The 14,720-nt window shown below is 40.6% G+C and overlaps 1 protein-coding gene across 6 annotated transcripts in view; it reads left to right on the top strand.

Annotated features, from left to right (window-relative positions):
* LOC109624575 (suppressor of tumorigenicity 7 protein homolog) overlaps nt 1-14,720 on the top strand; it is a 53,995-nt gene that overhangs the window by 12,961 nt on the left and 26,314 nt on the right. For 5 of the 6 annotated variants that reach the window (XM_020079358.2, XM_020079357.2, XM_020079355.2 and 2 more), the window contains one exon: nt 647-682. The exons of the other annotated variant lie outside the window; for it this stretch is intronic. In XM_020079358.2, the coding sequence (XP_019934917.1) occupies nt 661-682 (22 nt within the window). In that variant the 5' untranslated portion in view covers nt 647-660. Of the gene's footprint in view, nt 1-646; nt 683-14,720 lie in introns of those variants that run through there. 6 annotated transcript variants of the gene reach the window in all.

The following is a 14,720-nucleotide window of genomic DNA, read 5'->3' as shown; positions in this document are numbered from 1 at the left end:
GTTGTGACGTCACTCTCTGTTTGCATAGCTATTGTCTTACAGCGGCTGCAGTAGCATCAGCTCCTCACCAGAATTTTAGTTTTTCACTCCTCCATTCTCTCTCCACTCCATGGGAAAGCCTCTCTCTCTCTCTCTCTCTCTCTCTCTCTCTAACCCCCCCTCCCTCCCCTTTTCATGAGTAAATCCTACAGTGGAATGAGAAGTGAGAGAGTGACAGAGAGGAGAGGATGAGAAGGAGGGTATAGACTGCATAAAGAGGAGAGATGCGATATCTAGCTACATCCAGACACATCTCCATGTCTGGATTTTACCAGTTCACCTTGGCTTGAAGGATATCTGTTTGTGTTCATTTTATGTTTGTTTATTGATTTTGTCCTCCACAAGGCCTCTTGTTTTTTGCTTTTTTTGCGGCCGGACTAACTGAGTGCGCGTGTGTGTGGAGGAGGGCTTTTAAAGCAACGACGGAGAGCGGAGATAGGGCATCTGGCCGTCTGGGAGGCAGCGACGGCCGGCTGGCTGCATTGTGTTGCTTTGATGACCCCCGCTGTGTAGCTGCCTGTTCATCAACCTCCCTCTCTCTCTTACCCTCCCCTTTCTCTCTCCCCTCTTTCCTCCTTCTCCTCCTCCTCCTCTCTGTCCATCACAGCTCCCGGCCCAGCCATGTTCGGCACAGAGTCCTCATGTAAGTACCACCACCATCCTCCCGCCTCCTCTGTGTTTGTCTATGCTTGTGTCTTTTTATGTTTGTGTGTGTGCTCCATCTGAATGAGAGGGTGAAAAGGAAATGGCTATGTTTCCTCTGTTCCTGCATCCATCTTCTCCTTTCCTCATCTTCTTCCTGTTTTGCCTCCATGGTTGCAGATTGCATGGGGAGAAATCTGGGATCTACCATTTTAGCACAGAGGGTCGGCAGTACAAGCTAGCTGGTCACGCTGAGCTTAGCTCCTGCCTTGCATCCTCTCACTCTCAGCCCAGACGCATCAGTGTGTGTCTACGCAATCATCTCCTGTCTTTATCTATATGTAGTCCTCTTGAGCATAGTGGCGTGTTGGTCAAACGCTATTTAAGCGTGTCATTGTGTATGTTTGCGTGTGTATGAGTGAGTGTGTCAGAAGATGGATGCTTTCCTCTGAGTTGCATCGTTTCCAGAAGTATCAGCCTCCTCTATCTTCTTACTCCGGCTAAGTCTGATAGCTTTAAGGTCCAAGTGTAGTATTTCCAGCCACGGATCCTGCTGAAGCTAACATAGCATGCTGCTGTTGTAAATGTATGTGAGCATGTGTGTGTCTGTCTTCAGGCACCATGCACCTCCTAACCCCGAAGTAGTGTCAATCTGTAGGTGGGCCCCCTCTACCCCACCCTCACTAGAATACCTTTCACTTGTATCAATACCATGCCTCAGTCCACTACCTGCTCGATGCTCCACGAAGCCTGAGCTGATTGCATTGATTCTGTCATTGCCACACAGTCACAGCCAAAGGTGACTTATTGTTTTAATTGTCTGATCAGAGCTAGCATGCGCACCGGCAGCAGCGAAGACTTTGGTGTGTTGGCATCCAGCCTGTTACAGTGGTGGCGAGCTGTCAAGCAGCACCTCTCCACAGAGCTGCTGAATGTAATCTTTGTTTATAAAAAAATAAAACATTGAGAGGATTGAATGATGTGTGATGGGAATGGATTACAACATGGTGTATTGGCACACATCAAACCTTACAGTTCACCAAGCCTGACTGAGGTGGTGGTTTAATATTCTGAATTCTTGTCAAAATCTGAGGTCATTTGAGGGTCAATCTTAATGCTTTCTCTAACCTCGGTTGACAGTAAATGGTCTTAAGTGTTTGCAAGCAGCAGGGTCTGCTTACAGCTTTTTTAATGTGTTGGGCATAGTACTACATAAACATGCAACGGAAATATTCATTTAGATGACATTCTATACGTTAAGGGATTGTATTGTATTGTGGCTGTTGTAATCAAAGTATAAAATGAATGATGATAAATTAGGCAGTGTGTCAGGTGAGCTTTTCTGATCATGCTTATATCTTAAGGTCTTCTGTTTTTTCAGTCTTTTGCCTTCGAATGGGATGGGATATTGAATATAGAAGAAGATAGAAGAATAAAAGTTTGAATAAAGTTCAAGAATAAATTGGTGCTCTCCCGCCTCACTTACTGTTCTTTAAGCATTCAATCTCCAACATTTTAAATGGAAAGCCCATTATTTTATTGCTTCACCTAGCAATTAGACAAGAGTTTGCAGTTTCCCATTCACACAGTATTTTGTCAGAGATGTGATGTGTAATATACATGATGGAGCATGTGTCATTCTGTTGTCTTGTGTTGGCATAGGCCATAGGACATTAGGTTTCTCCAGTTTTTCTCTGAATGTGGAGTTTAGTACAAGTATGCACGAAAACCATATACTTGTGCAGTATTTTAATAGAAAACCAGTTGGTAGTGGTGCTCTGACAAGGCCTCAGTCAGTGACACACAACAAAGACCACAGAGAAGGTGATTGAGTGTTAGCCTATGAGTTCACAGGATCTTACTTTAGAGTACAGAGGGTTGGTTTTTGTTTTGTCTTTTATTGTGAAAAGAGACATTTTACTGGCCATTTTCAACAGATCACAAGCTCTGACCAACATATCACTTATCAGAATGATGAACTTTTTTATTTGTTGTGGTGCTTGATGTGTGACTACAATATTATACTTCACTAAACCAAAATTAAGTGTATATATACAACACAGGCGCAGTACACTTGTTGAGAAAGCATAGACAATCCCACAGTTCTTGTTTGAACAAGCTCACACCACCAGTGTTTAATGTTTCATTGCCATGGGAAAAAAAACTTTTCAATCTACTTTGCAACCTTGTGCAAATTCATTCATACTTGTTGAGATTACCTGAGCTATAGAGATGGATGGAATGAATTCAGCTCTGTAGGTTTAGCTAATAAACTCGCCAGCATTTGTTGAAACACTCAGAGGTAAGTGGGTCCCCTTTTATGGGCTATATATGGAATTGCTTTACTAGGAAACAGCTTTGTTTCTGAGAGGGCAATTTTGCATCAGCAGACAATGAACAGGTAATGAACTTAGATGCTTTTAGAAGGTTTTTCTTTAACATATTTTCACTGGAAAAAGATGATATACCATAACTTTATTAACAGACTGAATACCTTTGCCTTGTTGTTTTTTTGATCATATATATATTATATATAACATATATTCTTTATTTTGACCTTTAACATAGCAATCTTCAAAACTATAATATTTTCCAGTCCTTGCAGTGATGCTGGCCAAGCCATTTACTTGACTTTGACAGAACCTCTTCTACAGCTGCTTTCAGACATGCATAGGAGGGGGATGTTAGTGAGAACACAAATGTCCAAGTCAGCTGCTGTGGACATACTTGGGAGTTTCCCCTGCTAGCCCCCTAATAAAAACTCTGTATAATGTCAGAGTAAGCCTGCCAGGCTATAATCCAGAGGGTTCACTGCGAGTGGGTGTGTTGATGACGCTTCTAACACTCTATGGACGCAAATGTGAAAAAAGAATACAGAATATCTCAGGATGAAAAGAGTTGCCAAAGACGCAGAAGACACAAGAAGATGTCTACCTGGAAGTACATTTTTTTGTTTTTAGTGATTAGGGCCAACACTGGTGTCAATGAATTTTAATCACACATGGTTTATTTGCTCCATCCTGCCTCTGCATGCTGCACTACCCCTCACCCGAATGCTCCGGATGGTTGTGTTGCTCTGACATGTCTGATAAGAGAATCTCCTGCTGTATTCTTCATATATGAAAAACAAATTCTGGAGAGAGTCAGCATTCTATTGTGCAGACATTCTCTATAGTTCATGTCTGAAAGCGGCTTAAGTCTCCTGTAGCCTCCAAAGCAAGCTTTACCACTCAGGAAGACATTGACCCTAGGGGTGTCAGATTTGTGTTTTCATTGAAATGTGGTCTCATGGAGATCCAGCTCAAGACTTACAAAAGCTAAAAAACGATCACATTCATATCTGGAGATCCCAACCTTTTTTTTTTTTTTTTAAATAACCAATAACCACATTAATTTTGAGACCACAAAGTGTAATTGCAATGAACAGTCAATCTGTCAAACAGTCACTGGAATAGAAAACCCTGCATTTGAGATTGTGGGTCAGTGTTCAAGTTTGGTGGGGAATTGCTCTCTGGCACAAAACAGGGAGGACTCTGTTCTCCATTTTCTCATAATGGCCGATGGTAGAGAATGAAATGCCAGGGAAATCACTTCCCACATGTTTATCCTCTTCAGTACAGCCACAGACAGACCAAATGCAATTTACCACACTTGAATTCTCTGAAGTATTTTTCTTTCCTTTTATTCTTTTAAAAGAGACAGTGCACATTAATTAATATGAGCACAAGGGTTCATATACATGTACAAGAGTTAGTGTCTTTGACAAATTTGGTTTGGTTAGCAGGTTGATGTTAAAAAAGAGAACAGACAAACAAAGAAACAGACAACAAACTAACATATATTGATATATATATAAAAAAAAAAACAACTTCTCAATATACAAGAGTTAGTTAAAATTAGACAGTTAAAAGTAGACAGAGGGAATTAGATTAACAATTACAAGACTATTCCAGATGATGACATATATGAGTATTCAGTAACCATTGTTGTACGGAACTGGAAAATGAATTGAAAGTTGCGATGTTCCTTAATTCTATGGTTGCATTGTTCCAGGTTTGTGCTGCTCGATAGGAAAAGACTGATTGTGAAAAAGTACTTTTTCTAAATGGTATTTTGCGATCCCCTCTGGTGGTAGCTCTTGTTGATGTGTTTCGGTTCAGTTTGATAAACACATTGAGTGGAGTTTTTTTTTTAAAGCCTGCTTATAAAGTCTTAGATTGCAAAGTGGTCCCACCTATCTGTGTCCGGCTAGTGAGACACATTTACTCATTACCTCCAATCAGCCAATTCCAACCCAGTTTTTATGCAATTTGAATGAAAGGTAAAACAACGGAACAAATACAAAGAAATGTGTGGTACCTTCCGTCTGCAAACTGCCCATTGATGACAGAATAAGCTGAACAGACTTGGAGTCAAGTTATTATTCTCTAAAAGGATATCCCCCAAGGTGCACAGTTATACAAGTCACAAACACTTTAAGCCATCACACCCCAATCCCCCTCTCTTTTGAGGCCATCAGTCCAACACAGGTTTGACTAAATGGCAGCAGAATTCTGTTGTGTGTTCTCTTTCCTTTGGCCTGTGAGTTGAAGGGTGTTATGAGGAATAAAGTGATGAATCATTTGCTGTACAATTAACCAACACTGTATCAAAATGGAGGTCAGTACTTGCAGTTCACTCTGTTTTATTTTATTCCTGCCTGACGGAGTATTGATTTTTTGCAATCTAAACTTTATCATTACAACACACCATGACAGATAGTGAGGGAGAGTGAATATCTCATTACATACATTTGAGGACAGAATAAAACCAGTTACTTTAAGTGAAAATAAATGCACCTCAGCCAATTCAGTCAGTCCTCAGGGAATGTTGATCTGATGTCAAACTGTTGTGGAGGAACATCTATCTTAGTATCATTGACAGGAACTGAAGGGACCAACAGTGACATGGCATTATTCTTGTTGTCAGTATAATGTATGTGGATTGTAATTACCTTCACTGATGATGCTATGTTTCCACCCTATCCCTATGTTTGTTGGTGGGTTTGTTTGTAAGCAAGACTGAGTGACATATTAGCATGAAACTAGATGGAAGGGTATGTGTCAGGAAAGAACACATTACATTTTGGTGCAGATACAGATCAGGGGGCGAATTCTGGAAATGTGTTATCACTTTCTTTAACATTATGAGATAATTATGAAATTCATTATGGGTCATTCTTAGGGATATCAGATTGTTAGGCTAGTCATTTTTAAGTTCAAGTAAGCGAGTGGGTCTTTCACTTGCCACTTAGAAAGTGTCACGGTTAATGTTTCCTGTGTCTTGGTGTATAAATCAAGATATTTGCATCGCATAGCTCTGAATAAGGGATAATTCAGTCCCCCAAGCAACCTTTCCTTTTTTATTTTTCCCATTAATCCCAGCAGAGCACACTTGGCTGAAACTATTGGTTGATGAATGTTTGACTTTATTGTAGTGCTCAGTTCATGGATATTTCCTTTGCTGTTGTGAGCATTATAAATCCCCTAAGCAGTACCACACATGAATGAATGAATGAAAACAAATAAGGCCTTCACAAAGCTTTCTCCCTGGTCACTCATGAATGTGATACTTTGTTGACCTTGTCACGCTTAAGCCTGGCACATACTTGCAAAGATGGTGATTCTAACACGCTGGACTGTTCCACTCTTTAAAGTGCCTTTGGGCTGTTGCCAAAGTTTTTTTGGGGTTCAGTTTGAAAAAAGACATTGCATTTATATGTATATATATATATGTGTGTGTGTGTGTATATATATTTGGGGGCATTAAATACCTTTACTACAGAGTAATAGAAGGTTTGGGATTACAGTCTTCCACTAATTTCGTGATTTGGCACTATACCAATACAATTGAATTGTCATGGCTGTGTGCTTAGGGGGAGGGTTTCCGTTGGAAGTTGAACCTTGAGCCCAGTCTGGAGTCCTGAGAGCTCTGAACCAGGTTTCATCAAAGTCTTTTCTGTTTTCTTTTCCTCAACCTTTACCAGTCTTCCTGTACCTGCGGCTGAAAAACACCCCAACACAATGATGTTGCCACCAACATGCTTCACTGTTGGAATGGTATTAGACGAGTGATGAACAGTGCCTGGTTTCCTCCAGAGAGGATGCTAAGAATTCAAGCCAAATGAATCAATCTTGGTTTCATTAGACCAGAGCATCTTGTTTTGCTACATCTGAGAGACCTTTAGATGTCTCTATGTGTCTTTCACTGAGGAGAAGCTGTAAAGCTCAGACTACTTTCTACCATCTCTACACATGATCTCTGGAACTCACAGTGACCATTTTGTTCTTGCTAGATTGTTGGAAAAAAACGTTTTGTTTAATTTAGCATAATGCTGCAATAACAAAATATTTTAAAAGTGAAGGTGTCTGATAAAGGGGGGTGTCCAATCTACTCTTTACTTACTGCCTGAAACCTGAATGTGACACTAACTTTCGAACAGGCTATTTCTGTGTCAGATTAATTTTAGATTGCAAACAATAACTCTTCTGACAGGGATGAGCTCAGGGAAATGCAATTGGCAAATAGAGGCATGTTTGGATTGTGGGAGTAATGCCGGGGGCCAGACCATAGTCATGTCACCCCAACATTCTATAAGTGCTATTTTATCACTGGCCATTATGTTGGTGTTTAAACTAGATATTATTTTGCCTATTGCCTGAGAGGATAAAATTATCTTGAAATGCAGAGATAAGCCGCTAATGGCTTTCAACTGTCATGCTGAGGAGGCTACACATTGTGTGTGGTATTTGTTTGTTGCACTGTTGGTGCCCAAGAGCAGAATAAGGTACTTACCGACTATGGCCATTCGATAAAACCAAACGGCTCTCTGACGGCAACCAACTGTCTCTGTTGCTGTGGTAACCCCCGCAAGAACGGCAAAACTGCAGAGCGATCTGGTTTCTGTGGTAACTGCTGACTTCTGCTATTTTTGTCTCTTGAGCTCATATAGAGGCTGTAAGGTTAACAAGCCAAAAAAAGAATCTTACTTTTGATAAAGGATCCTTCGCAAGGACTTTATATCATATATCATGATTGACGCTCTGATGTGTTCTCATGGATCATGACTTCTGACCCTCAATCATCACCCACGGGTGCAAGATCTTAAAACACTTCAAGCCTGCACACACTGTTGTCCCTCAAACTTTGGAATTTATGTTGGTTGTGAAACTTATACCAGTTGGTCAGTCACCATCCTTGTTGCAATAAGGGTTTCTTTCCTGATTGTTGCCACACAAACTCTTGATATTGCATAGCCCCAGGCGTCAATTAGTATTTTACTATGTGATTGGAGCTAACATAATTTTACAAATGTTTGGAACCTCACTTGAGATACACTAGTATTACTGCAGTCAATCACCTGGGACCATGACGCAGATATTTAGTGTATGCACAAGACAGAGACATCTATACCTCTTGCATTCTTTTCATTCATTATGAAGAATGAATTGTGTAACTATATGACACTGGGGAACTGCGCACATGCACAAGCCCTATTTTCACCTCACAGTTTACCTACATTGATGTAGAAATGCACTTCAACAACCACTTGCTCCTCCTGTCAATGACATGAAGTACACAGCGAAACCTATTGTCACTCTATTGTCAATTTATCCCCTGTAAACTGTCATGGCTGTGGTATCTTGACCATCCTTATTAACCTACCTCACAGTTAAAAATAGAATTTAAAGATTACTGAAATAATGATCACTCATAAACTGATAATTAAGGTTATAAATGAGTGTTTGAGATTCACCAATTCAAGAAGTGGCAAAACATTTAAACAAACCATACTTTTATATTTGCTTGTCTGTGCTTGGTGGCTCGATGGTGCAATGGTTAGCACTGCTGCCTCATGGGCGACATGGTTCAATTCTGGCAGCTGGCCAGGGACACTGTGTGAAGTTTGTATGTTCTCCTCATGTTCACATGGGTGTAGGTACTCCAGCTTTGTCCCACAGTCCAAAGGTTAATTGCCTGTAGATGTGACTGTGAGCGTAAATCATTGTTTGTGTGTGTATATTGGTCCTTTAATAGACTGGAGACCTGTTCAGCGTGTACCGCACCTCTCTCCCAGTGTCAACTGGATCTGGCTGCACCCGCTTTTACCAGTTTAGGTGCGGAAATGGCACATGCATGTTTTTTGTGCAGTAGAGGTTGCATTAATAATACAATTCGCCTTCAATATCAGGTGGTAATTTCAAAGTCTCAGGAGCTGGTCTGCAAAGTAGTGGTTAAAAATCTGCGTCTACGAAGCTCTGTTTTCTAGAACAAAGAGCTTCATTTGTATTTCTTCGAAAATGTACCTGTCTGTCTTTCTTTCTGTCTTTTTCTTAGTTTGCTTATGGCCTGCTGCATTCATCATTCATAGCTGTTCAATCCCGAAAGAGTTAAACCAGTGTCCACACAAGAGCTCTGTAATTAAACAGAAAAACCTGGAAATGGCTTTACATCATCTTTAGTAGGTTTACTGGCTTTCACTGTCACCATATGTGGATGTAAGGAAGGTTGTGAAACTATTCAGCAAACAGGACCTGCTTCCATTCACTACTGCAATCCATAACTTAAGTGGTACATGGCCAACAGTAACAGAGCTGAGATCATAGTGATCATAGGCTTGGCTACAACCAAAGGAGGTGAGGGCATTCTGTTGCTCTCAAACTCTTAGTACACAATCCTCGTTTCATATGATTGTCAATTTCATTGCAATGTTCAAATGCTACAATTATAAATTTCTGCACTTACAGTGTTGATACTGGATTTTAAAAATCTGTGGTGCTTAACCAGTACAATGCTCAGTCAACATCCTAGTTTATGAAATTGATAGTCATTCTTGCAAACTGTAAAATAGTCCCTCTGATAACTCTGTCAGAGATAAAGTGATAAAAGATCAGAGAACTTGATGAGAGTAACAACACAAACCAACAGAGTGATTTGGATTGTTATCAATATATCTGTTAGACGAGTTGGACCATGGTGTGGATGGCTCAGGTAAGGATTGAGGTTGAGTTCCAACAAAAGGGGAGGCTGTACCTCTTCCTCACTGACAAAACAAAAAAAACCTCTGATTTCTCTTTGGCATGATTGTATTAAATTACAAGTCTCGTATAAAAGGAGGAATAAATTATGGAGACAATAATTTGACAATCTTTGTCAGTGTGATTTTCAGTCTGTCGTCATGTTGGTGTTTGCACTCTTCAAACACCTGAACCTCTGTTCAGCTGTTAATGCAGCAGCTGTATGTGTGGCTGTATAATTTCTAGCCGAGCTGTAAGTGTTAACACCTGGATTCCTGTAAAATTGAGGTGCAGGATTCAAGTTTGCAACCTCTTGATTATCAAAATTGTGTTCTCTGCCCTAGTTAATAGTATTGTTGTTCATGCCTTCTAGGAGCATGTTACAGGGCCTCTGGTGAAGACGTGTGAAATCATTCTTTGTGGATCTACAAGGAAGCGCAGCGTTAATTAAATCAGTTCGGTGGGATCTCATAGAGGGAAATCACCGCATTTGTCATCATCATGCTCAAACGCTAGCATAGAACTGCAGCTAACCTTGTCAGCCATTTAATTTCACTGCCCTCTCGTCTGTTGTCGTCCTCTCGTATCTTAGCAAGCGGAAGAAAGAAACAAAGTGCCCTGTGACCAGAAGGTCGTTCATCTAATCAGTGGATCGAGTGGGAAATTCTGTGTCGGTTGAAAGGAAATGATAATGTTTCAGTGTCCTAACGACTGCTGCACGCGGGCTCTAGAGAAAGGCAGTTAACCCCCCCCCCCATTTCTTCATTGAACTGGTCACTGACAATCTGGAAGACTGGAGTGATACTGAGTTGATGCTAGGAGTAGAATCTTGAGTGTCCTGATTAACTGTACTTGTGTCAAATAGCTGTTGCTTAAAATCAGATTAGATTCTCACTTTTTTTTCCCCTTTACAGTAAACACAGGACTGAATGACGGAGTCTTGCCTCTGTAAATCTAAACTGAGCTGGCTCCTTCATCCATTTTCTTGTAGGGTCATTTAGGGGTTGTCATGGTTACCTCTGCAGCAGGAGGCTTAGGAGCACCCCGCCCCCTATCCCCCTTCATTAAAATCCATGTTATTGATTGGCTGGACTGGTATATACAGACCCCCCTCCCTGTACTTATTCTACTGGGTTACTAGAGTGAGAGCATGACAAAGTCAGCTTACAATTGTATTGGCCCGCTGTCACTCACAGACAGCAGCCAATCAAGAAAAACTAACCATTTCAGGGGCCCCCACTAGTAAATGTGCCCTATGAAAGACAGCTAGCTGCCGCTAACGCTGCTCTGTGGATGAGGACTGTCAGCGGAGAAACATCATTTTGATTTGTGGTGGAAGAGGAAAAAAAAAATTCCACTTTCACTTTGTCATCACCAAAGATTTTTTTTATTCAAAAGGCCTTGTTAGTCTGTAGGTGGCTCTGGTGGATGTGTCAGTGGAATGGAGGGTAAGTAACGTGGTGGCTGCATTTGGTCCTGTGCTGTGTGTAATCAGGAGCTGAACCTTAGTTGTGTTTCTGATCTTTTCCCTTGCAAATGGCCTTTGTATCGTGTACAGCAGGTGGCCCTGTACATTTTGTATTGATATTCATGAAGTGGATGGTTTACTCAGCGCGTGGGCGAAGGCCTGCTGCTGCTGCTGCTGGTGTGTGTGTGTGTGTGTGTGTGTGTGTGTGTGTGTGTGTGTGTGTGTGTGTGTGTGTGTGTGTGTGTGTGTGTGTGTGTGTGTGTGTGTGTGTGTGTGTGTGTGTGTGTGTGTGTGTGTGGCTTGCCTCTTTATGTCTTAGTAGTAGGCTATATCTGTGTTAGTGTGAAGTATTCACTAGCTGATATCTGTGTTTATACAGGGCAGCGAATTCAAGCTTTGTATTTATTTTTCTGCCCATGTCCCACGTGTTTGTTTTCTTTCATTCTCTCTGGTTATGGTCAATAATTAGAAATAAAAGGTTGCTTGGTAGACTTTGTCAGCCTGCAAAACAACTTCTTTTTTATTTGGAATTAATACAGCCATGGAATTGCCTTTTCTATCAGGCGGCAAGAAAAGCAACAGAAATCAATAACTAAAGCTTTCTCCCTCCTTTCTCTTCTCCCTTCTGCTGTTGTTTTATTGACATAAAATGATAAAATTATAATGCCAAACATTTTGGGGCTCAACAAAGCAGTGGAGCAGGTTCTATATTTATATGTTAGTACTTTGATTCAACTGTGGATTTGATAGATTTCCTGCTCTGCTCTGTTGACATTTTGCTGTAGATGTTTGATCTCTGCACACAGAAAAGTTGAAGTAGTTCCACCTACACTCAAAATAGTAGAACCTGTGATTCACTTTTAATTAGGTCCGATCTGATTCTAATGCATGCGTTTGTATATCTGTCAATACTGATGCAAATCAAGAGCAGAGCAATACATTATCAACCAATAGATTTCTCTACACTAGTTCAAAAATAGAAAAAGAGTGGGGACTACAGAGATCTTTGAAGAAGTGTTTAAGTACTAACGAATTAATTTGTGCTAGAAAAATTAAGTTATTGGATTTACATTGCATTATCACATATTTATGATATATAAAAGCACCAAGACCATGAAATCAATATGGGTACATGGATTGTGTTACTCCAAAGTAAATTACTTCAGTATCAGCACCTGATTCGTTCACTGAATCAGTTTGTCCCAAATAAAAAAAAATAAAGCAATTGTCCTTGGCTGATATTTCTTTATATTGAAGACAAATTTGGTTAGGATCTTTTTAGCAGTACTGCTAATACTTTAACATGTAAATGAATGCACAAATGGCAACTATAATGTTTGTTGTTGTTGTTCTGGTCGATGCGTACAAGAGCCCTGTAGTGAATACATTTGAGAATTTGTCCAGCATGTGATTGATCGGTCAGTGTTGTTCATATAAATGGTAAATGGACTGCATTTACACAGCCCTTTTTCTAGTCTTATCAACCACTCCGAGCACTTTACACTACATGCTGTTTCTTACACAGACACACTGGTATACTGAAGTAATTTGACATGTGGACTGGAGGAACCGGGGAATCAAACTCTGATTATTAATACATGTTGCACATCACACAGACTACATTGCCGACCATCACTGCTGTGACAGATGTTGGCTACACACTCTTTTGCTCAAAGGTTCACACAGGTAGTTAGACCCAGCAGATGCAGTCCCACTGTCAGGGCCAACCACATGAGCCGGGCTATGGGGGTGCTCCCTAATCGGCCCTGCCAATAGACATTTTAGGCATTAGCAGCAGTGAGTTTACAAACCCGGCTAGGATGCAACTGAAGCTCCTACCTTTGGCTCATGTTTCTTACTCCAATGATGGGATTAATGGATGATTACTTTATGCTCTGAAATTTAAAGGTTTCAAACAGGCGATTTAGTTGAATTTTCAATCCCAATACCACTTCATCTGTCCATCTCAACCACATTTTAGATGCAAAGAAGCTGCTCATATTCACTCAGGAACCACATTACAGCAGGACTCAGTTTTATACTGTCCTTTTGGCAGACATTGTAATAGCATATACTGTAGCAAACGCATTAGGGCTTCATATGTAACACGTGGGAGGATTGAGTTCTTGAGGTCGGGTGATGAGACATGTATTGTTTTTGGAAATTGGCTGAGTCCATCTACTGCTGTTTTTTGGGGGATGTGGGTAATTGTCTTGAGTGATTTCTCGTGGTATTTTGCTAATATAAGGATCGGCCTTCTCAAGAATTGATTCAACTCGAAATAGAAATAACCTATGAAGTGTCGTTAATTATAGTCTATGTATATGCATTTATGTATTCATTCAGTCCATCATGACTCCACTGACTTTTTCTCTCTCTCTGTCTTGCACTGACACACAGACACACACACACACACACACGCACGCACACACACACACACGCACACACACTCAGACACACACACTTAGACACACCAACTCAGCTGCCGTCCTGTAACCAGCTACAGTTAAAACCAATTTTTTGCATCCATCAGTGTTCATACATTGATTTGTTTGTATCCGCCACAATTTCAACACTGATCACCACATAATGACTGATACTTTTCTTTGATGAGTATAACGCAAATGGTTGTGTTGATTATTTGCATATAGAGCAGGAGAAAATAGCTGTGTTCAAATCTTTTGCCACACTCCACTATTGCAAAGGCAGTAAATAACTTCCCTTTTGTCCCTCAGCTTGCTGGTTGCGTCCGATTTAAAGCCAAAATAATTCCAAATAGGTGATTTTTCTTTAATGACTGTTTGAAAGCTCTTTCATGCATTTGCTGGCGTGAGCGAATGTGTTTGCAGGGGCATTCACACACAAGCGCTACTGTGCGAACTTATCATCAATGGACGGTTGTTGGGCTGAAGTTGGCCGATAGGAAAATGTTGCATATCGCCCAACCCTTGATTGCTTTATAGTTTTGATCAAAGTGCAAAAAAAATCTATGTTTTGACAATAAGAAGAGTTTAAATATTTTAATTTCATTGTGTAACTGTAGTGGTAGTAGAGTCAGAGGACATCAGCTGAGTAGGCGGTCCTTCATATGTTGCCTAGGTAACATTTTAGTTCACACTAATAAAAGAATGTGGCCACATGACCACCTCCCAGTGTTCAGATCTCAAGAGGCATTCAGGATGCATAAGTGTGTCATACCTGAACTGACCACCTGTGATCAGATCACTCAGACAGATGTCAATACTAGTCCTGAATGGGGTTAGAATCTCATACCCTTCATGTCCAGATAACGCCTGTTGTTATGTGTTACTCTGAAAACAAGAACCAAACAAAAGATATGCACATTGTACTAACAGCTGTCAGCAATCTTTATTCTCTATCTACCTTCAGTCTTTGTCATTCATTACCTCTACCTTTACTCAGTTGTGTAAATTGTGTCCATGTCTTTGCGGATATTAAATTAGAATACCAGTTGTTGTGTTCTTCCACGTTTTGTTGCCATATGTTGTGTCGCA

This window comes from Paralichthys olivaceus, chromosome 7 (genome assembly GCF_024713975.1).
Source record: "Paralichthys olivaceus isolate ysfri-2021 chromosome 7, ASM2471397v2, whole genome shotgun sequence".
Classification (NCBI taxonomy): Eukaryota; Metazoa; Chordata; class Actinopteri; order Pleuronectiformes; family Paralichthyidae; genus Paralichthys; species Paralichthys olivaceus.
The sequence above is the reverse complement of the archived record's forward strand: the minus strand, read 5'-3'. Positions and strand labels throughout refer to the sequence as shown.